This window comes from Bolinopsis microptera, chromosome 10 (genome assembly GCF_026151205.1).
Source record: "Bolinopsis microptera isolate Bmic1 chromosome 10, MBARI_Bmic_1.0, whole genome shotgun sequence".
Lineage (NCBI taxonomy): Eukaryota > Metazoa > Ctenophora > Tentaculata > Lobata > Bolinopsidae > Bolinopsis > Bolinopsis microptera.
The window spans coordinates 12,408,283-12,435,935 of NC_087081.1; the positions used below are offsets into that span (position 1 = coordinate 12,408,283).

The following is a 27,653-nucleotide window of genomic DNA, read 5'->3' on the forward strand; positions in this document are numbered from 1 at the left end:
AATTAACGAAAAAGTCGCATTTATTTCAACTCTTTGACACTAATTACTCAGTAAGTTTAGATCCCTGTATTTTGAACGAGAATTCGTTTCCCAGAGCAGCTCATGAGAGCCGAGACACAACTCGCATATTCTGCTACTGCCTTAAAACTTATTCCATTGGATGGCTACCTACTTAAGTACCTTAATGTAACTGTGCTAAACTTGTTCGACACTAAATGTATTATTGTCTATTCTAAGTGACTACACATTTTATTAACAATGAATTTGAGTTGGTTTTATTTGTACTCTTTAAAGTAGCTGGAAATCCGGACGTCCGGGGGAGGGGGTTTGAAAATTCGGACACACCCGGACAGGGGGAGGGGGTGCTCCCCGGGGGTGGTCTGAAAATCTGCAATTTTGACGGACGTCCCAAGTAGATGGCCCCTAAAGTCTAAACAAAAGTTCTCAAAACGTACACAACGAGAGAGTGTCGACCTACATGTCAATGAAACAGACTGTTTCATTGTTTGAGACAACACGTGTGTTTGCGCGCAATTCTGGAATAATCCGAGAGATGAACTGTAGCGAGTGTAACTTTAGTGTGCAGATGAGTGTGTACTTCGATGTATACTATTTCTGCACGTACAGGATCCTTTGTAAGGGGTCATTCACATATTTAGTTATCACTCGCTAAGGAAAAAGGGGTGGGGGAATAGGACATGGTTTATAATACACGCTTAACATGTTACTGTTTGCTAACCAATACAGCAATACTGGGGTAGGTTCACCGATAGTGTTTCTCAGAGATATAGATGGCTGTAAATTATGCTAATAAATATATAAAAATAAATATGGTCAAATGTTAAACAATGAGATGATTTAAGAGAAGCAAATATTAGTGGACTGAAATTATAATCTAATAAAGTGCAGCTGTGAACTCAAATGTATAAAACAAACTCACAATTCGGATCGAACAGTTTTATTTAAAATGAAACACAATAAGACAGAGTAATTGGTAAAATGTTAAACAATAAGCTGTTTTAAGACAAGAAAATATTAGTCGACTGAAATTATGATCTGATAAAGTGCAATGTGAACTCAAATGTATAAAACAAACTCATAACGGATCGAACAGTTTAAAATGGAACACAATAAGACAGAATAATTGATCAAATGTTAAACAATAAGCTTCACTTATAGTGTTTCTCAGAGATGGCTGTTAATTTATGCTAATAAATGTCCACTTTTTGGACTGGAAACATGATTGTAGGGAATAAATCAATAATACTGTTTGCTAACCAATATTGGGGTATGTTCACTTATAAGTGTTCCTCAGAGATGGCTGTAAATTATGCTAATAAATATCCACTATTTGGACTGGAAATAATTTAGGGAGTTAATCAATAAAATACTGTTTGCTAATCAATATTGGGGTAGGTTCGCTTATATAAGTGTTTCTCAACAAAACACTTGTCCAAAATACAATTAAAATTAGAGAAAATTTACACCTTGACAACATTTAACAAATGTACTATTGCAAATGACAAAAGTGTAATAAGGTAACTGGTAACAAGTCTGCTGGTTATTCAAAATTTAACATTAAAATATGTCCCGGCCCTTTGAATCATTCGCCGAATGATCAACTGTATGATTGCAACAGACAAAGAAACAAGCAAAATTTGTTAAATGGAGTGCATGATCAAAGAAGGTATATTAGCTCCCTACAAAAATCTAATCCAATGAGAAAATAAATCTAAAGTCCAATTGCAAATGACAAAAGTGTAGCAAGGTAACTGCAGGTAACAAGTCTGCTGGTTATTGAGAATTTAACATTATAATATGTCCCGGCCCTTTGAATCATCCGCCGAATGATCAACTAAATGATTGCAACAAACAAAGGAACAAGCAAAATTTGTTAAATGGAGTGCATGATCAAAGAAAGTATATTAGCTCCCTACAAAAATCTAATCCAATGAGAAAATAAATCTAAAGTCCAATTGCAAATGACAAAAGTGTAGCAAGGTAACTGCAGGTAACAAGTCTGCTAGTTATTGAGAATTTAACATTAAAATATGTCCCGGCCCTTTGGATCATCCGCCGAATGATCAACCGAATGATTGCAACAGACAAAGAAACAAGCAAAATTTGTTAAATGGAGTGCATGATCAAAGAAGGTATATTAGCTCCCTACAAAAATGTAATCCAATGAGAAAATAAATCTAAAGTCCAATTGCAAATGACAAAAGTGTAGCAAGGTAACTGCAGGTAACAAGTCTGCTGGTCGACTGGAAATAATTTAGGGAGTTAATCAATAAAATACTGTTTGCTAATCAATATTGGGGTAGGTTCGCTTATATAAGTGTTTCTCAACAAAACACTTGTCCAAAATACAATTAAAATTAGAGAAAATTGACACCTTGACAACATTTAACAAATGTACTATTGCAAATGACAAAAGTGTAATAAGGTAACTGGTAACAAGTCTGCTGGTTATTCAAAATTTAACATTAAAATATGTCCCGGCCCTTTGAATCATCCGCCGAATGATCAACTGAATGATTGCAACAGACAAAGAAACAAGCAAAATTTGTTAAATGGAGTGCATGATCAAAGAAGGTATATTAGCTCCCTACAAAAATCTAATCCAATGAGAAAATAAATCTAAAGTCCAATTGCAAATGACAAAAGTGTAGTAAGGTAACTGGTAACAAGTCTGCTGGTTATTGAGAATTTAACATTATAATATGTCCCGGCCCTTTGAATCATCCGCCGAATGATCAACTGAATGATTGCAACAAACAAAGGAACAAGCAAAATTTGTTAAATGGAGTGCATGATCAAAGAAGGTATATTAGCTCCCTACAAAAATCTAATCCAATGAGAAAATAAATCTAAAGTCCAATTGCAAATGACAAAAGTGTAGCAAGGTAACTGCAGGTAACAAGTCTGCTGGTTATTGAGAATTTAACATTAAAATATGTCCCGGCCCTTTGAATCATCCGCCGAATGATCAACTGAATGATTGCAACAGACAAAGAAACAAGCAAAATTTGTTAAATGGAGTGCATGATCAAAGAAGGTATATTAGCTCCCTACAAAATTCTAATCCAATGAGAAAATAAATCTAAAGTCCAATTGCAAATGACAAAAGTGTAGTAAGGTAACTGGTAACAAGTCTGCTGGTTATTGAGAATTTAACATTATAATATGCCCCGGCCCTTTGAATCATCCGCCGAATGATCAACTGAATGATTGCAACAAACAAAGGAACAAGCAAAATTTGTTAAATGGAGTGCATGATCAAAGAAGGTATATTAGCTCCCTACAAAAATCTAATCCAATGAGAAAATAAATCTAAAGTCCAATTGCAAATGACAAAAGTGTAGTAAGGTAACTGGTAACAAGTCTGCTGGTTATTGAGAATTTAACATTATAATATGTCCCGGCCCTTTGAATCATCCGCCGAATGATCAACCGAATGATTGCAACAGACAAAGAAACAAGCAAAATTTGTTAAATGGAGTGCATGATCAAAGAAGGTATATTAGCTCCCTACAAAAATCTAATCCAATGAGAAAATAAATCTAAAGTCCAATTGAAATGACAAAAGTGTAGCAAGGTAACTGCAGGTAACAAGTCTGCTGGTTATTGAGAATTCAACATTAAAATATGTCCCGGCCCTTTGGATCATCCGCCGAATGATCAACCGAATGATTGCAACAGACAAAGGAACAAGCAAAATTTGTTAAATGGAGTGCATGATCAAAGAAGGTATATTAGCTCCCTACAAAAATCTAATCCAATGAGAAAATAAATCTAAAGTCCAATTGCAAATGACAAAAGTGTAGTAAGGTAACTGGTAACAAGTCTGCTGGTTATTGAGAATTTAACATTATAATATGTCCCGGCCCTTTGAATCATCCGCCGAATGATCAACTGAATGATTGCAACAGACAAAGAAACAAGCAAAATTTGTTAAATGGAGTGCATGATCAAAGAAGGTATATTAGCTCCCTACAAAAATGTAATCCAATGAGAAAATAAATCTAAAGTCCAATTGCAAATGACAAAAGTGTAGCAAGGTAACTGCAGGTAACAAGTCTGCTGGTCGACTGGAAATAATTTAGGGAGTTAATCAATAAAATACTGTTTGCTAATCAATATTGGGGTAGGTTCGCTTATATAAGTGTTTCTCAACAAAACACTTGTCCAAAATACAATTAAAATTAGAGAAAATTGACACCTTGACAACATTTAACAAATGTACTATTGCAAATGACAAAAGTGTAATAAGGTAACTGGTAACAAGTCTGCTGGTTATTCAAAATTTAACATTAAAATATGTCCCGGCCCTTTGAATCATCCGCCGAATGATCAACTGAATGATTGCAACAGACAAAGAAACAAGCAAAATTTGTTAAATGGAGTGCATGATCAAAGAAGGTATATTAGCTCCCTACAAAAATCTAATCCAATGAGAAAATAAATCTAAAGTCCAATTGCAAATGACAAAAGTGTAGTAAGGTAACTGGTAACAAGTCTGCTGGTTATTGAGAATTTAACATTATAATATGCCCCGGCCCTTTGAATCATCCGCCGAATGATCAACTGAATGATTGCAACAAACAAAGGAACAAGCAAAATTTGTTAAATGGAGTGCATGATCAAAGAAGGTATATTAGCTCCCTACAAAAATCTAATCCAATGAGAAAATAAATCTAAAGTCCAATTGCAAATGACAAAAGTGTAGTAAGGTAACTGGTAACAAGTCTGCTGGTTATTGAGAATTTAACATTATAATATGTCCCGGCCCTTTGAATCATCCGCCGAATGATCAACTGAATGATTGCAACAAACAAAGGAACAAGCAAAATTTGTTAAATGGAGTGCATGATCAAAGAAGGTATATTAGCTCCCTACAAAAATCTAATCCAATGAGAAAATAAATCTAAAGTCCAATTGCAAATGACAAAAGTGTAGCAAGGTAACTGCAGGTAACAAGTCTGCTGGTTATTGAGAATTTAACATTAAAATATGTCCCGGCCCTTTGAATCATCCGCCGAATGATCAACTGAATGATTGCAACAGACAAAGAAACAAGCAAAATTTGTTAAATGGAGTGCATGATCAAAGAAGGTATATTAGCTCCCTACAAAAATCTAATCCAATGAGAAAATAAATCTAAAGTCCAATTGCAAATGACAAAAGTGTAGTAAGGTAACTGGTAACAAGTCTGCTGGTTATTGAGAATTTAACATTATAATATGCCCCGGCCCTTTGAATCATCCGCCGAATGATCAACTGAATGATTGCAACAAACAAAGGAACAAGCAAAATTTGTTAAATGGAGTGCATGATCAAAGAAGGTATATTAGCTCCCTACAAAAATCTAATCCAATGAGAAAATAAATCTAAAGTCCAATTGCAAATGACAAAAGTGTAGTAAGGTAACTGGTAACAAGTCTGCTGGTTATTGAGAATTTAACATTATAATATGTCCCGGCCCTTTGAATCATCCGCCGAATGATCAACCGAATGATTGCAACAGACAAAGAAACAAGCAAAATTTGTTAAATGGAGTGCATGATCAAAGAAGGTATATTAGCTCCCTACAAAAATCTAATCCAATGAGAAAATAAATCTAAAGTCCAATTGAAATGACAAAAGTGTAGCAAGGTAACTGCAGGTAACAAGTCTGCTGGTTATTGAGAATTCAACATTAAAATATGTCCCGGCCCTTTGGATCATCCGCCGAATGATCAACCGAATGATTGCAACAGACAAAGGAACAAGCAAAATTTGTTAAATGGAGTGCATGATCAAAGAAGGTATATTAGCTCCCTACAAAAATCTAATCCAATGAGAAAATAAATCTAAAGTCCAATTGCAAATGACAAAAGTGTAGTAAGGTAACTGGTAACAAGTCTGCTGGTTATTGAGAATTTAACATTATAATATGTCCCGGCCCTTTGAATCATCCGCCGAATGATCGACTGAATGATTGCAACAAACAAAGGAACAAGCAAAATTTGTTAAATGGAGTGCATGATCAAAGAAGGTATATTAGCTCCCTACAAAAATCTAATCCAATGAGAAAATAAATCTAAAGTCCAATTGCAAATGACAAAAGTGTAGCAAGGTAACTGCAGGTAACAAGTCTGCTGGTTATTGAGAATTTAACATTAAAATATGTCCCGGCCCTTTGAATCATCCGCCGAATGATCAACTGAATGATTGCAACAGACAAAGAAACAAGCAAAATTTGTTAAATGGAGTGCATGATCAAAGAAGGTATATTAGCTCCCTACAAAAATCTAATCCAATGAGAAAATAAATCTAAAGTCCAATTGCAAATGACAAAAGTGTAGTAAGGTAACTGGTAACAAGTCTGCTGGTTATTGAGAATTTAACATTATAATATGCCCCGGCCCTTTGAATCATCCGCCGAATGATCAACTGAATGATTGCAACAAACAAAGGAACAAGCAAAATTTGTTAAATGGAGTGCATGATCAAAGAAGGTATATTAGCTCCCTACAAAAATCTAATCCAATGAGAAAATAAATCTAAAGTCCAATTGCAAATGACAAAAGTGTAGTAAGGTAACTGCAGGTAACAAGTCTGCTGGTTATTGAGAATTTAACATTAAAATATGTCCCGGCCCTTTGAATCATCCGCCGAATGATCAACTGAATGATTGCAACAGACAAAGAAACAAGCAAAATTTGTTAAATGGAGTGCATGATCAAAGAAGGTATATTAGCTCCCTACAAAAATCTAATCCAATGAGAAAATAAATCTAAAGTCCAATTGCAAATGACAAAAGTGTAGTAAGGTAACTGGTAACAAGTCTGCTGGTTATTGAGAATTTAACATTATAATATGCCCCGGCCCTTTGAATCATCCGCCGAATGATCAACTGAATGATTGCAACAAACAAAGGAACAAGCAAAATTTGTTAAATGGAGTGCATGATCAAAGAAGGTATATTAGCTCCCTACAAAAATCTAATCCAATGAGAAAATAAATCTAAAGTCCAATTGCAAATGACAAAAGTGTAGTAAGGTAACTGGTAACAAGTCTGCTGGTTATTGAGAATTTAACATTATAATATGTCCCGGCCCTTTGAATCATCCGCCGAATGATCAACCGAATGATTGCAACAGACAAAGAAACAAGCAAAATTTGTTAAATGGAGTGCATGATCAAAGAAGGTATATTAGCTCCCTACAAAAATCTAATCCAATGAGAAAATAAATCTAAAGTCCAATTGAAATGACAAAAGTGTAGCAAGGTAACTGCAGGTAACAAGTCTGCTGGTTATTGAGAATTCAACATTAAAATATGTCCCGGCCCTTTGGATCATCCGCCGAATGATCAACCGAATGATTGCAACAGACAAAGGAACAAGCAAAATTTGTTAAATGGAGTGCATGATCAAAGAAGGTATATTAGCTCCCTACAAAAATCTAATCCAATGAGAAAATAAATCTAAAGTCCAATTGCAAATGACAAAAGTGTAGTAAGGTAACTGGTAACAAGTCTGCTGGTTATTGAGAATTTAACATTATAATATGTCCCGGCCCTTTGAATCATCCGCCGAATGATCGACTGAATGATTGCAACAAACAAAGGAACAAGCAAAATTTGTTAAATGGAGTGCATGATCAAAGAAGGTATATTAGCTCCCTACAAAAATCTAATCCAATGAGAAAATAAATCTAAAGTCCAATTGCAAATGACAAAAGTGTAGCAAGGTAACTGCAGGTAACAAGTCTGCTGGTTATTGAGAATTTAACATTAAAATATGTCCCGGCCCTTTGAATCATCCGCCGAATGATCAACTGAATGATTGCAACAGACAAAGAAACAAGCAAAATTTGTTAAATGGAGTGCATGATCAAAGAAGGTATATTAGCTCCCTACAAAAATCTAATCCAATGAGAAAATAAATCTAAAGTCCAATTGCAAATGACAAAAGTGTAGTAAGGTAACTGGTAACAAGTCTGCTGGTTATTGAGAATTTAACATTATAATATGCCCCGGCCCTTTGAATCATCCGCCGAATGATCAACTGAATGATTGCAACAAACAAAGGAACAAGCAAAATTTGTTAAATGGAGTGCATGATCAAAGAAGGTATATTAGCTCCCTACAAAAATCTAATCCAATGAGAAAATAAATCTAAAGTCCAATTGCAAATGACAAAAGTGTAGTAAGGTAACTGGTAACAAGTCTGCTGGTTATTGAGAATTTAACATTATAATATGTCCCGGCCCTTTGAATCATCCGCCGAATGATCAACCGAATGATTGCAACAGACAAAGAAACAAGCAAAATTTGTTAAATGGAGTGCATGATCAAAGAAGGTATATTAGCTCCCTACAAAAATCTAATCCAATGAGAAAATAAATCTAAAGTCCAATTGAAATGACAAAAGTGTAGCAAGGTAACTGCAGGTAACAAGTCTGCTGGTTATTGAGAATTCAACATTAAAATATGTCCCGGCCCTTTGGATCATCCGCCGAATGATCAACCGAATGATTGCAACAGACAAAGGAACAAGCAAAATTTGTTAAATGGAGTGCATGATCAAAGAAGGTATATTAGCTCCCTACAAAAATCTAATCCAATGAGAAAATAAATCTAAAGTCCAATTGAAATGACAAAAGTGTAGCAAGGTAACTGCAGGTAACAAGTCTGCTGGTTATTGAGAATTCAACATTAAAATATGTCCCGGCCCTTTGGAGCATCCGCCGAATGATCAACCGAATGATTGCAACAAACAAAGGAACAAGCAAAATTTGTTAAATGGAGTGCATGATCAAAGAAGGTATATTAGCTCTCTACAAAAATCAAATCCAATGAGAAAATATTGTTTTCCGATATTACAATCACAATCCACGGACATGACTAAAAATGACTGACACGTCCCGCGCGGCATCAGAAATATGGGAGGAAATCAGGCACCACGATTTGTGGTGCCAGTTTGTGGCTGTCTATAGAGCCCTCTTTTGCCGCCTACGGCGGTCGCGCGCTACTGCAAGCGAGAGGGCTCTGGTTAGAGCAAATGTTCATTAACATATAGAATAGAGATTCGGCGGAATGACAGGCTGAGCGCGGCCCAGTAACCGTGGGGTCACGACGTGATACAAATTTTGCCAGTATCTCGTCCATGCATGTCAGGGGAGCATTTTAACCCTATGCTATATCATGTGGGGATGGTTCGTAATCATCGTCTGAAATTGAATTGTAGCGCGATGCACTACTGGGCCGCGCCGCGCATCTTCTCGCAACCACACGTATGCAGATCGGCGAGATGCGAAGGATTGATGCATTGTGAATCAAAGTTTGAAAATACATCGATTGAAGTTGGTTTCAATTGTCGGGGGCCCTTTAAGAACAATTTCGAAGATCGACTGTAAAGTGATTTGATTTAGCACGCTCGACTGGGCCTCACCTTCACATAGCCATGTGTATACGCGTACTGCCGTACTGCTGACTGCGTGACGCGCTTGTTTCACGCGCGCTACTGCAAGCGAGAGGGCTTTGGTTAGAGAAAGGCCAAGGCCTCGCCGAGCTCCAAATAATTTTGTCATACGTTGTATGATCACCCGCCGCGCATTGTCATACGTTGTATGACCCACCGCGCACAAAGTGCGCGGCTCCCCCTGTATCGTCGAAGACGACACTATAGTGAAGCGACCGTGGGGGTCACCACGTGATACAAGCCGCGCACGAGTGCGCGGCTCCCCCTGTATCGTCAGGACCATAGTGAAACGACCGTGGGGGTCGCAACGTGATACAAAAATAATTGACATCGTGATCAATGCAAATTTAATTACAGCTATATGCATGCAAATTTTGCTAATATACCAATAAAACTTATTAGTTCAAATAAAAGTTAATTTCTATCTTTTCAGAAAAGTGCAATTAAATTTTGATCACCGTTCTTGGTTAACCAAGAACCGGTTTTGTTGCGCGATGTACTATTAGGTCGCACCGCGCATCCCATATTGGAAGACTTCGCCGCTTCGACGCGCCGCGCGAACTAGCATTTTTGCTTCGCATTAACGGGTGATACTCGTAAAATATTTGTTCCGTCGACGAGTCCAACACGGCGCGCGTCCTGGTAGGTTGTAAACCTACAAGCTTCGCATGATCGTTGAGCAACGATCTCGATGGGTTGACAACGTCAATCAAATCCAATAATGCTTATGATCTCTCAACCACTTCGCTAGATCGGCGAAATGCACCACTGGGCCTCACCGAGCTGTAAAGGATCTAAATCGTGAATCAACCGTAATTCTGTGTACATTTTCAAATGCTGATTTCGTATCGATTTTAATGGTAAGTATTTTAAGTTAAGGTGCACACATTTGTACTTTAAATCTATATATTATTTTCACGATTGCTTTAAAACAAAAATTAACTTCCACTGTACTGATGTTCATGTTCATGTTGAGATGTAGTAATGATACCAATTGTTTCAAGCAAATGTTAAAGAATCATTTATATTTTATATAATCAGTTTGATGTTTGTTTCTTTCCATTTGTCTTCACTTTGTATTGCAAGACACATTGGCTTTTATTTTTACCGTACTCCATTTTATGTCTTGATCTTTACCTTTCTAGGATCTGTTTCATTTTGGTTGATTATGGCACTGTAGTCTGTACTATTACTAACGTTCATTATACTTACGTACATGTATTGTTGATTGTATGGTTTCTGCTTCTACTTAGTTTAGTGTGGTTTACATTAAAAGATGTTTTAATTTTGTCTTTGCCTTATAGGCAAAGACGTGAAATCATGAAGACTGTTTACGTGAAATCATGAAGACTGTTTCATCACAGATTGAAGAGTTTAACTCCGACATCGCCAAGGAATCGAAGAGGGCACCGTCGGTCTTTCACAAGGCAGGCAATAAGCGCGAGAAGGTTACCTTAGCTGACCCAACTCATCATAAGACCCAAAGATATTTCTTTTCAGATGCCAACGACTGGAAGATAATATTTGATGAGGATGAGAGACAGAGGAACTTCCCGCGGCACATTGCAGCTACACCACTAAAGCACTAAGACCTGATGTAGTGATCTATCTTACTATATATAAAGCGAGACGATATATATGGATGTGTTTATCCGTACCATTTTACTGACACCACGGCATCAACTTTAACGCGACTTTCCGCAAAAACCGTAAAAGATATACAACTGATACTTTTTTGACTGGGTCAAATGCTTTAATGGCCTCCAAATCAGCATGAAAAAATAAAAAATTGGCCAAGGAATAGGAGTTTTAGAGCCCAAAACTTGAACCCCCAAGTGGTGTCAAAAACGCGAATTAAATAGGTAATAATTATTTAGTCTCTTGAGTCTTGACACTATTTTAGGGTTATACGGGTTCCTGCTAGTTCAGATAAAGCAAAGAAGGTTTATCTAATGGCGCTAACTTGTGGAAATGAGCAGAACTTTGCTGATCAAGAGAAGCGAAAGATGAAGAGATATCAGCAGCTGACAGAAGAGATAGAAGCCAACGGATGGGCTTGCAAGCTCCAGACAGTAGAACTGGGAGCTTGAGGCATTTACAACTATAGCCTCCCAACCTTTATGAACCTTTATGTGATACAAAGTACAAACTGACTTTCAAAGAACACTCTCTGTGACCACAGGCATCCTAGTTAAATATAAGAATAAGATATGTTTTTATCGAAAATATGACAATTACTCTCACGTCGTAAAGTCTCACGCCGTAGAGTCTCACACCGTAGAGTTTCCCGAAAAATTGTTCACACAATAATGGCAATGAGCAATATCTAAGTCAAATCAAAAAGCACCAGCATGGCAATAAGTGAGCTGAACCAACTAGCAACGGACAATCAAGTCCTACTACGATGGATTCCAGCTCATAAAGGCTATGATGGTAACGAAAAGGCAGACTCTCTTGCCAAAAAAGGCTCCGATAACTTGGACTCCGCTCATGTGCAACTACCAATGCCAAAGGTATTATGGAAGGGAGCGCTGCGGAGTATAAGTCATCGGAAAATGAGGGAAAGATGGAGAACGTTGCCCAACACTCACTTCAAACGAGTATGGAGACATAAGTTCGCCAGATCAATCCCGAAACTTGGCAAAGAGAGCACAAGAACAGCAACACAATTCCTTACTGGACATTGTGAACTAAACTACCCCATTAATAAGTTCAAGCCGACAACGGTCCCCAAAATTTGTCCACACTGTCTCATGGAGGAGGAGACTATGAACCACTTTATTGGCCAGTGCCCGAAATGGTCTTACCAACGAGGAGGATACTTTGACTCATTTTATCTTAGCGTGACAGACATAGTGGACAAATTCTCACTACCAAGGATCATCGGCTTCATACAAGCAACTAAACGATTTACTAAATGCAAAGAAAACAAAATCTAAACATTTTTTTTTCTTGATTTATTAATTTTACCGGGGTAAGCACAGGGCTCCAATGCTCTATCTTACAGTGGTCACGATCTTACCATTAGTGATATTGACCACAGCCCCCTACGAAGAAGAAGGTGTCAGGTCCATGTCCAGTACAGCATTAGAGATGAGGTTGCTGTTGACCTCGCCGATGATGGTCTTCTTGAAGGAGACAGCGTCATACTCTGTCCTCTTCTTTTCCACGTGCTTCTTGCTGGCACGAGACCACTGTGCTAAGTGGTGTACCTTGGCAGAGTTCTTCTGCTCAAGGTACACTCTGCTTTGTATCGCAGTCAACATGGTCATGATAATGGTCGTTGTCATCGTGAAACCAGTTGATTTGGGCAGATACATCAATTTTAAGTTGTGGAATGACTCCAAGTTGCCAGTGTGTACAAAGTTACAGCATTTTGTTGTGTCGTTACTATACTTTGTAGCACATATCACTTTAAAAAGTGCCTTGAAGTCGCTATCATCGACCTCAAACCAGGTTGTAGTTTCTGACGATCCAACATCGAGATGGACATGATAGCACTGCTTCACCAGTAATGGCTTAGTAGGGTCTTCATTAACAATTAAAATTCCCCATCAACTATGGCCCGGGAACATACCACCATGTCAATCAACTTCTATCTACTGAGACTTAGATGCCAGACCCAGAAAAAGTCAATGTCACTATCAAAATGAACCCAATGCCACGTGGAACAACGAATGGAACCAACCCTCAATTCGGCTGTGCAGCCATAACAGAGGACAATGCTGGACAGGGTTGAATAAAAACAAAATCACCCCAAAAGACCTCATTGCAAACTACAAAAAACTTGTATGGCCCAAAATGGAATACAGTGACTTTGTAAAAATCCTGGCACAAAGCAGTGTCTTTGCCTGCAAGAAACCAAACAGGACTTTTTTCTCCCCAACTAAGAGTGCTTCAACAGCACAAGAAAAGCCTCTCGATCTGGTGGAATTTGTATCGGGGTACATCGCTCAATTTCAAAACAAGTAAAGCTAGTCAAAACAAATTGCCCTGACCTGATGACCTCCAAGCTATTACTTTCTATCCCAATGATATGGAAAACAGGTTCACCATCATCAATGTCTACGACTCACCAGAGCAGTCGTCGTACAAATCAAAACGCAAGGCTAGAAATGGATCCCCTTACATGACAACTTTAGAGCACCTCCTTGACTTTAAAGCTCAAAACCCCGATCTTGGCAAGATCTTGCTAGTGGGCGACCTGAATGCTCGTACTGGAAACAACAACTTCGACTTTGAAGAAGATTACTCTAACACTGAACCAGATGAAATCCAAAAACTAGCGGGAGAGTAAGCAGGAATCAATTAGTACTTAACCCCAGGGGTAACATAATCAGATCAAGATTAACAAAATGCTTGATAACTTTGTTATTTCAAATCCGTTTCGCATCATTTGTTTTTTCAGATCAGATGCATCAATTAAGATCTACATTATTGTGAAAAATGGGGCGTCCAGCATGTTTGGAAAAAACAATATAGGTGATTTAGTATTGAATGGATGTGGTCTAAAATATTCGAATTTTCAAATTTTGGCGAAAGAATCCTCGAATTCGTTTAAGTTAAAGTACGGTATGTCATCTGCAAAGAAACAAGTCTCAAATATAAATCACGGCCGTGGTTATAATTATATAAGAGCAAACGTATGTACACTGACTTTTGCCCCCCCCCCCCCCCCCCCCCCTCTTTGGGATGATGGTAAGTGTTGTGGGGTGTGTCATAGATGAACGCTTAAGTGTTGGTTGAGTGTGTAAGAGAGAGGCAAAATAAGACGGTGTTTGAGTAGTCGCTATGTTACACCGGTATGGTCCAACTCCTCTGGCACCATTAAGCGTTTAGTGTGGTTTGCAAAGTTGACAATGGTGGAGATGTGTTGGTTGTCGAATATGTCATTGACAGAGAGGTAGTATAGTCCCGGAAATATTGACCTCTTATTTGGGCAATAGCCGGGCACTGTGCGAGAAAGTGTGAGACAGTCTCCTCTTCGTCGCCGCATTTAGGACAACCACTTGTGTCTGATTTGCGAATGGTGTGTAGGTGTTTGTTGAGGCCACAATGGCCCGTGATGAGGTGCACTGCAGTTCTGTAATTTTGTCTGTTGTTACTGAGTGTAGTGTTGAGATTTTTGATGATGTTGATGTTTTTGTGTCCAAGTGTTAGTTTAGTGTGTCTGGGACCATCAGTAATCCATGATTCTTGATTAAGCTTTGGTGACTTTGTCGTCGATAAGGCGTTTGATGTAAGATTGTGGAATTGGGCACTTCAAAGTGGATTTACTGGTTGTGCCGTTTTTGGCCAGCTCGTCTGCTTTTTCATTACCCCACAATCCGATGTGTGCTGCTATCCATCTAATCTCTAAGGTGTTAGTGGATCCGAGTGTATTGAGGGTGTCGTAACAGTCTCTAGCAGTGCTACTCCTCGTTGAGGGTGAGGATATAGCTTGAATAGAGGAGAGACTGTCTGACCATATGATGATGTGTGTGTTGGTATAAGTAGATAGATATTTACAAGCTTCGATGATGGCGGTGAGTTCTGTTTGATAAACGGTGCAATAATCGGGAAGCTTGAATGATCTTTCCTCTAGTGTAGTGTTGTTGTTGTCAGTGGTGATAATATAACCAGCCCCGCTACCTGAGTCTGTGCGTGACCCGTCTGTGTAGCAGGTGACCGTTTCACTGGGGATTTTGTCGATGGTGTTTTAAAGTGAGCCTCTATATTCAATGTTGTCAGCTCCAGGAGTGGTGACCGTGAAGCGTCGTTCAAGCATCATGGTTGGTATAAATAGGTCTCTCTCTTCTTTGGGTGGTATGTTGACTGTTGAGGTCTACCATGAATTGTTTGTTGATAGTGGTGGGAGTTGTGATGGTACCTTTTCTGGGGGCGATAGATTCGAGGGTTAGGCTACCATAGGCTTGAAGCCTGGCAGTGCCCTTTGCTGCTTCACCTCTCAGGAAAAGTATGATATAAAGTATACATCCATTTGCATGTTTTGGGGCTCATACCCCAAGTGGGGCCGACAGCTCTTCTACATTGCATAAGGGATGCCGTAGCTTTTTTGGTGGTATTGGTGATATGTTCATTGAAATTGAGCTTGCTGTCGAGGGTCACTCCTAGGAATTTGGCAGATTTGGATAGACCTATAGTGGTGTTACCCACCACCATAGTGTCCATTTCTTATTCCAGGTAAACATGACTATTTGTGTTTTGAGTGCGCTTATGGATAGATCTTTGGTGTTGAAAGTATTAAAACCTTCCAAAATACGACTGCAATCAATAACATGTTTTTTATTGTTCCGATCTAAAAATGCGTGTGATCAAAGTTTACCATCACTTTTGCGGTGGTTCATAAACAAAATTAATAACGCTGTGTGATCATATGATATTATTAATTGGATTATGGCTAAATTCAAGGGCGAAAATGACAAGTAAGACACAAAATAGTTAATGCATAATGTTTGAACAGCTTACTTCACAATCTCAAATGACTATAAGTATAAACATACAGATATGCCACAAAAAGTTTATAAATGAAAATGTAAGTGTTCCATCATCTCGAGTAAAGTACAACGGTAGAGTGTTGTTATCCTCAGTCGTTGTCTTGTCCTTTGTAGTTTCGTTATGTTCTTACTGTTCTTACTGTCCGGGGTGTCCTCGGTGTCCGTGGTGGTGGTGTGGGTGTGGGTGTGGGTGTGGGTGTGGGTGTGGGTGTGGGTGGTGACGGCGGGCCCTAGCGGCAGCAGCCCTCTTAGCAGCAGCTCTCTTAGCAGCAGTCCTCTTAGCAGCAGCCCTCTTAGCAGCAGCCCTTTTAGCAGCAGCACGTTTCCTTTTAAGAGCAGCAGCCCTTTTAGCAGCAGCACGTTTCCTTTTAAGAGCAGCAGCCCTCTTAGCAGCAGCCCTTTTAGCAGCAGCCTTCTTAGCAGCAGCACGTTTCCTTTTAAGAGCAGCAGCTTTTTTAGCAGCAGCCCTCTTAGCAGCAGCCCTCTTAGCAGCAGCACGTTTCTTTTTAAGAGCAGCAGCCTTTTTAGCAGCAGCCCTCTTAGCAGCAGCACGTGGGTTTCCGCGGTGTGGGTGTGGATGTGGGTGTGGGTGTGGGTGTGGATGTGGGTGGTGTCGGTGGTGTGGGTTTTCAGCTTCTGAAATAAGAAATTATTTTAAAATAATGTATATGCTACATTATAATGATACACAATTTACATTTTACCAACGACATTAATTCCAATTGAATAAAAAATTTATGTTCATATTTTCTTACCTTCAGTTGCAGTAGCGGAGTACAGAACAGCAGCGGTGACTAGGAAAAGCAGGAATACCTTCATCTTGTAAGTTTGAACCGGCGCTTAAACGTTATCAATATCAAATAATATTAGTAAATAATTATGTTTCACTGCGATGGTCCATTATTTATAAGTTTATAGGTGGTTGGAATCATGAAAATTGATTCTGAGGGAGACTTTTATAAACATTTAACATTGCTATTTGTATACTGCTATTTTTAATACTCATTGTACTTGCAAGATTATACACTCGCAATACAAACCCCAAAATCGTCCTATATTTAGGTGCCTAAAAAACCACTTTAAACTTAAATATAATTATGAACTAGCGAATTAGCGAATTAGCGAGTCAAGAGAGCAAACTTACATCAATTGTTCCGAGCCTCAGTCAACATCATGTGATCAAACAGTTCTTCCCCAACATCCCCCAGGTCACATGCCACCAACATTTCATCAATACCTTCCCCCTCATCATCACCAACAGCCGCACCCGATCCAGCAGACAACGAACTGGCATCAACTTCCCGTGTCTGGCTGTTAAATGTACAATCTTTCAACCCTAGCGCTTCAAGTACATCTAAGTGGAAGGTCTCATATCTAGCCCAACAACTCGCCGAAGAACACGCAAAACATCATTGTGTCCCATTTGTTGTCCTAATAGAGACCTGGCTGAAGTCCTATAGGCTATATTCTTATATTGAAGATGCACAACTTGAAATTCCTGGATATTCACTGTTCAGAAGTGATAGAAACGCTAGGGTTGGCGGGGGAGTTCTACTCTATTCACATGACCAACTCCCCATAACTCATGTTGAAACATATGATGAACAAATATGCCAAGCTCTTATCTGCAAATGTGAACTGACAAAATCTATTATCTGCGTGCTCTACCGTCCACCTAACTGTTCAGTAGTCTTGATTTCCTTGATAACTACATTGCAGGCGAACTTCACGAAGGCCAACGCACTTAACAACTTTTAAAACAAAAGATATCCTACTTCACAGACAATTCTAAAATTTGGACGAGAACAATCAACAATGTTTTGAAGTTTTTGGAAATTTTGAAAATGTTTTATATCCTGTCACTTGACCATAATTTAAATCGATAAAAAGTATTTTATTAAGGAGCATCATATCTCTTAAATTCATTATTCTTATTTGGCACTGAGGATTGGTATTGTTTTCTACATATCATGAAACTGATCGTTTGTCCGCCAATTTGAGTGTTTCTCTTCGTTTGAAATATTTGAGCAAAACCCATAATCATGGGTAGAGTGTACCGCTGCCAGTGTCTCTCTTTTCCAAACAAAAGGAAATGATATTAATTTGAATAACCGTCCGAAAATGCAAATTGATACCGAGAATGAAATCGGTCGCTCGCTTTTTCCATTCGATCACGGCTAACGAATTGTAATATAAAGCTTATTGATTGGAAAAAGCGAGCGACCGATTTCATTCTCGGTATCAATTTGCATTTTCGGACGGTTATTCAAATTAATATCATTTCCTTTTGTTTGGAAAAGAGAGACACTGGCAGCGGTACACTCTACCCATGATTATGGGTTTTGGTCAAATATCATCTCTTTTTGATTATAATGTCAGGATAATTTACAAAGCCGAAATGTAAACTCATAACTTCATTAATATTTATATTAATAATTAGGAGGTAATTTCATCGATTTCGAAATTTTACCTGACTGAATATGGCACTTTTTACTCATTCAAGTTGGCATTAAATTCATATATAATGCCATTTAAATATCGTGGGAAAGCAGAATTTATTCGAAATCACGAATGAGCAAAATTCTCACCTTTCGCACGTGCAAACTTTGAGCGGACGTTGCGTGCGGATACAATATTTAATCACCGTAAATTTTTGCGTAGCAGTATTTTATGTATAGTTTAATAAGCATGCAAAGTTTCAGAAGATTTCATATAGAACTTGGATCACAACGGGACTCCAAAGTTGATAAAAATGGTGAAAACAGCAATTTTCAGTAATTTTAGCAATTTTCTATCAAATTGGGCGTGTCCCCACGTGTGCAACTTTTTGATTTTCAACTTTAAAACTAGCCTATAACACAATTTAGACCTTTAAAAAGCAAAATTGAGCTCCACAACCCAAGGGATGGCCCAACACCAGAGAATACTAATTCACAACTTTTGTGTTTTTATAAAATTATTCTTCAAAAAAGCACTTACTTCAATAGCGAATATCTTTATGAAGGAGCAAAGTAAGAAACTTTTTCGGTAGATTTTCAGAATGCTTGAACAATTATCTAAGGAGAAAATGATCTCAGATTTTGAATAAAATTACTCCTTAATGGTTTAAAATCGATTTGAAAAGTTGTTACTTTGTCAAAAATCAAGTTTAAAAACACTTAATTTGATGACGTCATCAAGTGATGATGATGAAGATAAATTATTTTTTGATATAATGTAAACTAAAGTATAAACAATTATCTTTAAAACCTGTGGTTCGAAATGACTGTATCTTTTATACTTTTGAATCTACGGACACTTAAATGTAGGCTACAATTGACTGCAAAAGCGTCTATATATATATATATATATATATATATATACTTCACGACAATCTGTTGTAAAACAGGGGTTCCAGAAAACCCACTTCCCAATACTCCTGAAACATGAAATTTTTTTTACAGTCGATTTGGACAAGGTCTAGACGCCCTGCAAAGTTTCAGATCTCTAACTCAATTTTAACATGGTTTTTAAGGCACCTGAATATGGCGATTTTGGGTTTTTTACCTAATTTCGTATAACATGCTGGCGCGTATTTTGCTCAAATTTCTTAAAAACCTCCACATAACTATTTCTTATTCCTGTCATCTTTAACATTGAATTAGAATGTTTTGAACTTAAATATACCTGCTGAACTACTTTCGATGAGTCTTAATGCCTGGAAAACAATAAAGGGGATATACTAGTATATGGGGTAAATAGTATTGTGAATATAAGGGCGACGGTAATGCTTGCCAGCATTGTGATAAATGCTCCTGCTTCATTGCAGTTGAGTACTCTTTGGGACACCAAGCAACAACTAATCATTATGTATATACATTTTATATATCGTCTTGACTCTCGCCTTATATTAATATCCCTTTACAACATAGCTCCATGCTATTTATATTCCATTTATATATAGATATTATATAATGTTAAATATGAGCCAAGTTGAAGAGTTATTGAACACATTGTCTAAAGACTTTTACTTGAAATGTTTCCTGTTTCTGTTATTAATAAACTATAGAGAAGCTGAACTTACTTAGTTTACTTGTAAAATATTAGACAGTCAGATGATGTATTATGTATGATGTATATGTTTTATAAAATTCTTCATATTAAAGACAAACCGATGGATTGCTTTATGAGCATCTTATAAAAACCTTTCAAGACAGTTTGATGCCTAATAAACAGATAGTTGACTTTATTGAATAAAGTTAACCACTCATAAAAAGTTATGAATTATTTATTCTTATGTTATAGGAACCTTTAGACGGTAAAGCACAACAATGCTATTTGTTTATTACTGATTACTGACGGAAGTTGAGACAATATCTAAAGAGGAACTGTGAACCCTGATGCGGGACCGTGATATATGAAGGGGTTATCCGGCGTAGATCGGAGCGCATTTTGAGCGCATCCCCATTGTGTGAAACAAACTTTAGAGACTACGAATATCTTATGAATAAAAGAAGAATAAAAGAAGGCTGAGGCTGAAGCCTCAGCTTGCTGAAAAACTAGTGTTTATTTACTCCGATAAGCACATTAAAATGTGATACTGATTGATTTTGAAAGTTTTTCTAGCTTGCTCCTTCATAAAGATATTCGCTATTGAAGTTTATGCTTTTTTAAAGAATAATTTTATAAAAACGCTAATTTTACGTTCTAGTATTCTCTGGTGTTGAGCCATCCCTTGGGTTGTGAAGCTCAATTTTGCTTCCTAAAGGTCTAAATTGTGTCATAGGCTAGTTTTAAAGTTGAAAATAAAAAAGTTGCACACGTGAGGACACGCCCAAAATGATAGAAAATTGCTAAAATCACTGAAAATTGGTATTTTCACTATTTTTATCAGCTTTGGAGTCCCGTTGTGATAAGAGTTCTTCCTGAAATATTCTGAAACTTTCCACACTTATTAAACTAGATATAAAATACGAAGATGCAAAATTTTACGGTGATTTGATATTGGATGCGCACGCAACGTCCGCTCAAAGTTTGCACGTGCGAAAGGTGAGAATTTTTCTCATTTCTTATTTCGAATAAATTCTTTCCCACGACATTTAAATGGCATTATATATATGAATTTAATATCGACTTGATTGAGTAAAAAGTGTCATATTCAGTCAGTTATCAACAGATATGCCTACCTAAACGCAAGGAAATGTTTTCAAAGGTTAAATTCCGAAATCGTGAAATCACCTCTTTAATAATATTAATGAAGTTATGAGTTTACATTTCGGCTTTGTAAAGTACCCTTACATTATATTTATAATCAAAAAGAGATGATATTTGACCAAAACCCATAATTATGGGTAGAGTGGAGCGCTGTCAGTGTCCACTCTACCCATAATTATGGGTTTTGGTCAAATATTATATAATGTTAAATATGAGCCAAGTTGAAGAGTTATTGAGCACATTGTCTGACGAATTTTACTTGAAATGTTTCCTGTTTCTGTTATTTATAAACTATAGTACCAAGAGAAGCTGAACTTACTTAGTTTATCAGTTATTTAGAATATATATTCGCATGTATCCACACTATATTTACATTACACGTTCAACGTGATATCGTTATCAGTGCAGTGTGTACAACACCAACTACACCGATCAATTGCCAATCTGCGAAACATTTAATTATTATTATCACTTCGAGATGGCCAGGCCTACTCTCATGCTGTATATATATGATGTATATGTTTTATAAAATTCTTCATATTAAAGACAAACCGATGGATTGCTTTATGAGCATCTTATAAAAACCTTTCAAGACAGTTTGATGCCTAATAAACAGATAGTTGACTTTATTGAATAAAGTTAACCACTCATAAAAAGTTATGAATTATTTATTTTTATGTTATAGGAACCTTTAGACGGTAAAGCACAACAAAGCTATTTGTTTATTACTGATTACTGAAGGAAGTTGAGACAATATCTAAAGAGGAACTGCGAACCCTGATGCGGGACCGTGATATATGAAGGGGGTTATCCGGCGTAGATCGGAGAGCATTTTGAGCGCATCCCCATTGTGTGAAACAAACTTTAGAGACTACGAATATCTTATGAATAAAAGAAGAATAAAAGAAGGCTGAGGCTGAAGCCTCAGCTTGCTGAAAAACTAGTGTTTATTTACTCCAAAAAGCACATTAAAATGTGATACTGATTGATTTTATATGTCACTGCTCATTATTATCTCTCACTGTTAATTTATTACCTTAATAATTCATGTTTCTCTTCGACTACTACCTCAAATAAAATTATGATAATACTAAACGAACATTGCAAGTACTGACTTTGAAAAAAGTTACATTTTCCCCAAAAGAGGCTGTACCCTATAGGGCCTGTACGGTACGTACCTTTAAAAGTTGCTGTACCGTACGTACTTTAAGTCCAGTACCGTACGTACTTCTCATATAGATCCTACGCCTTCCATAAAGTGTTCTTACTTTTAGCTTACATACAAGGAAACATTTTCTACTTCCCCAATATAAAAAGAACTGTTGTTCAGTAGTACTGTCTTGAATAGCAACTGTTCAAGAAACAGCATGCCGAGTGCCCTGCCGAAAATACCATTACGCTGGAAACAACGAATTCTCTCAAATCTGTGAACTTGTTACTCACGAATTTGTTGAACTCAAGTACAAAGCCAGGTGACAGTAGGCAGAAGTAGCGGGCTGTGGTAGATGGGAGGCCGATGAAGGGATCTCTTTCTTGTATTCAATGAGACATTTTGCCTTACTGTTAAATTTCTTTAGAAACAAAAACTTTCAGATCAATACAACTTAAGGTATTTCAGTCACAACTCAATCTGTTCCCGAGTATCTGGTTTTAAAATGTTAAAAGTCAATCTGTTCCCCGAGTTTTTTGCAGAGGCGTCACTACGGATGTTCCCCAGGGGTAAACTTTGATTCTTTGTCTCCTTTTTCTTTTTCCGCCCGCTATTATCCTATCTGGCTTGTTCCTCGTACCCTTTGTCGGAAGAATTACATCGGCAATGTTCTGGAAGATAGATACGAGTTCTTCATTAAGACACAAAACTTGTTCTCTGTTTACTGGGCCGCGCTCAGCCTGTCATTCCGCCGAATCTTTATGTTTATGAACATAATAGCCTGAGGTCCCCAGGTAAGTTTTCTGTCTGTGCACTGGCCGGTTTCCGCGATTCGGGTTATTTTCTGAACAAATTCTGGCGAATTTTGGATCGCATGAAACTGAAATTGAAGTTTCTCGTCCTCATTATCCCTTTGGCATTTTTTAGGTGCGTCTTCTAGTGTTTCAAGTAGATCCTCTGCATCAACAAAGTTGTCTTTGTGCTTTATTTTGCAGATCAAGATGCACGGCTTGTGGTCAGAGAATTTGTTAAAATTCTGCCCGTGGGGCGTGGAATGACAGCACTGATTCCAACAATTCAGTGGTGACTGCCACCATTGTAGTTGACAGATGTATATTCCCCAAGGATTTCTCCCAGTGTATTCCCTTTCAGCACCGATAGTCGATTACAAGCGAGGTCGATTACAAGCAATAGGTTACCCCTGGAGTTAAGTACTTGATCCCTGCTTACTCTCCCGCTAGTTTTTTGATTTCATTTGGTTCAGTGTTAGAGTAATCTTCTTCAAAGTCGAAGTTGGTATTTCCAGTACGAGCATTCAGGTCGCCCACTAGCAAGATCTTGCCAAGATCGGGGTTTTGAGCTTTGAAATCAAGGAGGTGCTCTAAAGTTGTCATGTAAGGGGATCCATTTCTAGCCTTGCGTTTTGATTTGTACGGCGACTGCTCTGGTGAGTCGTAGACATTGATGATGGTGAACCTGTTTTCCATATCATTTGGATAGAAAGTAATAGCTTGGAGGTCATCAGGTCAGGGCAATTTGTTTTGACTAGCTTTATTTGTTTTGAAATTGAGCGATGCGTACCCCGATAAAAATTCCACCCGATCGAGAGGCTTTTCTTGTGCTGTTGAAGCACTCATAGTTGGGGAGAAAAAAGTCCTGTTTGGTTTCTTGCAGGCAAAGACACTGCTTTGTGCCAGGATGTCGACAAAGTCACTGTATTCCATTTTGGGCCCTTCTTGGCTCATAACCGAGTCGTGGATGTTCCATGATTAATTGGGAGGCTTTCGATCATAGTGACCTTTTGTGCGACAGGAGGCAATCTGTGTGTTATATTCATTTAGAGTCCGTTCCTTTAAGAGTGGGCTAGGCCTAGGGTTCGGTAGGTCAAGGCATCTATATAGGCAATCTTTAAGCCTTAACCAGAGTATCCTCTTTCCGTTCTCGTTATTAGAGAGGTCTCTATTTTGGGAGTTGGTTACTTTTGTATAATGAAACCTCCCAGACGTTTGTTACAAGAGTAGTATATTCTGTTTGCAAAGTTTCCTCGCCTTCTTAAATACGAGACAAAGTTCGAAACTTCTTTGTTAACATATACTATGTCTTCATTTAGGTCTGGTATTGGGATCATCAGAGAAACACATATACTTTAGCTGATGTAGATTCCAATAGGTTATATACAAGTTTTTTGTAGTTTGCAATGAGGTCTTTTAAGGTGATTTTGTTTTTATTCAAATCTTCCAGTTCAGCGTGAATATAAGTAAGGTCTGATTTTATATTTCGCGCCTTGGAGATCAGCCCACCTTGACTGAGAATACTGCTGATGGACTTCACTTTATGTCGATCAGTGTAGAAATCTGATGTGAAATTCGAACTCGCTAAGTCTTCGAACTTTCGAAAAAGTGATCATGCACTAATAAACATTTTCGTTTGTTATTAGTCGCGGTATTTTCTCTTTTCTGCGCTTTTCAATCAGTGTCCAATCCTGTCTAGCATTGTTCTCTGTTATGCCTATGGCTGGATCAGTTCTTTCTGTTTCATTTACAGGAATTTCAGAAGCACAGCCGATTTGAGGGTTGGTTCCATTCGTTGTTCCACGTGGCATTGAGTTCATTTTGATAGTTACTTACTTTGTTACTTTGTAGGGCTTCATAGAATCCTCTATTAGTCATGGATCTGACGACATTCCCGTCTATATAACTTCCGCCCCGGGGTTTGAGACTTGGAATACCTCAAGGGACCCATTAGAAACAAATATGGCTTGGGTAGAAATTTTGGCTATGGGGCAGTTTTGCGCAATTGACCACGCCCTTTTTTGGTGCTTTTGCAACTTTAGAATCAAAATAACTCCGCTTCTAATTGGAATTAGAAGCTCAGCTTGGCTTTAAAGTTGTTTAGAATCATCACATTTAGGGGGGTAGAGCATAACTTTAACGTCAACAGACATCGGGTTGTTGAGTTATGTGACCACACCCTTATTTACCCTCGCGAGTCTTGATTTTCACACTAAATACGAGATATCTCGGCTTCTGATTGAGCTACGTGCTCATCCTGGGCATTAAAATGTTCAGAATCATCACATTGAGTAGGGTAGACCACAATTTCAAAGTCCTCAGATGTCAGGTTGTTGAGTTATTAGGCCCCAACCTGTTTTTACGCTCTCGCGGGTAGCGATTGCAGCGCTTAAAATCAAAATAACTCAGCTTCCAATTGAAGTTAGGAGCAAAACTCGGGCAGCAAAATGTTCACAATCATCACATTGAGTGGGGTAGAACGTAGTTTCAAAGTCCTCAGACGTCAGGTTGTTGAGTTATTAGGCCCACACCATTATATTTACGCTCTCGCGAGTAGCGAGTCGACACTTAAAATCAAAATAACTCGGCTTCTGATTAGAGTTAGGAACTAAACTTGGGCATAAAAATGTTCAGAATCATCGCATTGAGTAGGGTAGACCACAATTTCAAAGTCCTCAGATGTCAGGTTGTTGAGTTATTAGGCCCTAACCTGTTTTTACGCTCTCGCGGGTAGCGATTGCAGCGCTTAAAATCAAAATAACTCAGCTTCCAATTGAAGTTGGGAGCAAAACTCGGGCAGCAAAATGTTCACAATCATCACATTGAGTGGGGTAGAACGTAGTTTAAAAGTCCTCAGACGTCAGGTTGTTGAGTTATTAGGCCCACACCATAATATTTACGCTCTCGCGAGTCGCGAGTCGACACTTAAAATCAAAATAACTCGGCTTCTGATTAGAGTTAGGAACTAAACTTGGGCATACAAATGTTCAGAATCATCGCATTGAGTGGGATAGAACGTAGTTTCAAAGTCCTCAGACGTCAGGTTGTTGAGTTATTAGGCGGAACCCTGTAGGGTGAGAATCCCTGCCACGTTTTTGGTCAGTTTCGCCGGGGCTCATGTCTTTCCTCGAGGGAGCATTAGTGTCTACAGAAAAACTGACAAATCCTAGCGAAGTCCAATCCGAACCACATCTTCCATCAGAGGTGGTGCTGGGTCAGCTGGTTACTGAACGGATTGGCCTGGAGAATGGCATAGTCCTGTTACTCTCAAGTTAACCATAGAGGGGGACAGGCGCTGTTCGCTCACGGCTGGTTCTTGGAGCCAACACCCTCAGCCCCACATAAGTGGGAGCACTGTCGGTGGTGGCTCACCCAGATAACGGACAGTGTCTCTCCTTCTTTCTTCTTGGACTTGCATTGTTGCTGGCGAGTCAGCCAGTAGCAATGCAGCATCTCACTCACTCAATCACCTCGTCAATTCGGTCCTTTTTTTCATTTGCATTACTTTCGCTCATTCTCCTGTCATAATGCATTCTCTGCTACCATAATGCCTTTCTTACCACGGTGTAACGCATGTTACACCTTGCGTCTTTCTCTAACACCATCATCATTTCAGCAACCTTGGAATTTCAACCCTACACAGGTACACAGCACTATGGATATCCACTCTCCACTCTACGGCGAACACAAAGCTAGAGATCTAGGATTCGAGTACCCCGGCTACCCTTGTGACATACATACGTGGAAACCAGTTTAAGCAGCAGTACATCAACACAATGGATCAGCACTACGAAATCTGATATCTGCATCATACTACTCCGATCCAGAAATCTTCGCTAAACCATCACATGAGATGAATAACTACAAGTTGGACTCCACATAACATTATTCCTTGTTCTGATCAGTCAATAAATGTAATCTGCATCAATTTTCCAATAATTACATCTTCTTACTAGTTTATTTTCCCTCTCAGGGCTGGAACGCAATGTTACAGCCCACTTTATAAATTACTAAAACTCGAGTTATTCCAGATTGACGACTTGACACAGATATTCATCAGACAACCTAAATAAAGGACTCCCACTCTCCAAACCAGTAGAGATCCAATCACTGCCTCCAGGGTACCCCTTCATCCGGTATTAGCAGTTCCTCCACCACCACCAGGTTAGAACACTCCCACCAATCACCCCTAAAAAACGAACCTACCGCCTTGCTCCACCAAACACAACTTCAATCAAATCCAGTTACTCAAACCGGTTAAATCCGTCCTTCAAATTTCCCGCATTAAACGTAACGCGCGAACGCCATACAACTCAAGGACGTAGCAACCTAATAGTCGTCATTTTTTAAACAGAAAATTTAGTGCGCGCGCGAGCCTGCGCGCGCGCGAGCTTACGACTAATCCACGAGATTACGACAAATCCACATAATTGAAACGTTCCATCACTCCAGGTTGATCTGATTAGTAAACTCAAGGAAGATGATACCAGATCAGTCCCGAACTTTGCCTCAGCATCATACTCTGCCTAGTGTCGATAAAGAGGATTCACATA

General features: G+C 38.4%; 2 protein-coding genes across 2 annotated transcripts in view; both read right to left on the minus strand.

The window, feature by feature from the left end:
- Positions 1-27,019, minus strand: part of LOC134822103 (succinate dehydrogenase cytochrome b560 subunit, mitochondrial-like) — a 45,590-nt gene extending 18,571 nt beyond the window's left edge. The window contains exon 1 of the mRNA XM_063832998.1: positions 27,006-27,019. The gene's annotated coding sequence lies outside the window, so the exon portion shown is untranslated. The remainder of the gene's footprint in view (positions 1-27,005) is intronic.
- Positions 16,103-16,785, minus strand: LOC134821631 (tol-Pal system protein TolA-like). Its single transcript, XM_063832332.1, has 2 exons — positions 16,722-16,785; positions 16,103-16,602 (listed from the first exon to the last, which is right to left on the minus strand). Exons 1-2 carry the CDS (start codon positions 16,783-16,785, stop codon positions 16,103-16,105), a joined length of 564 nt encoding a protein of 187 aa, XP_063688402.1.
- Positions 27,020-27,653: the final 634 nt, after the last annotated feature.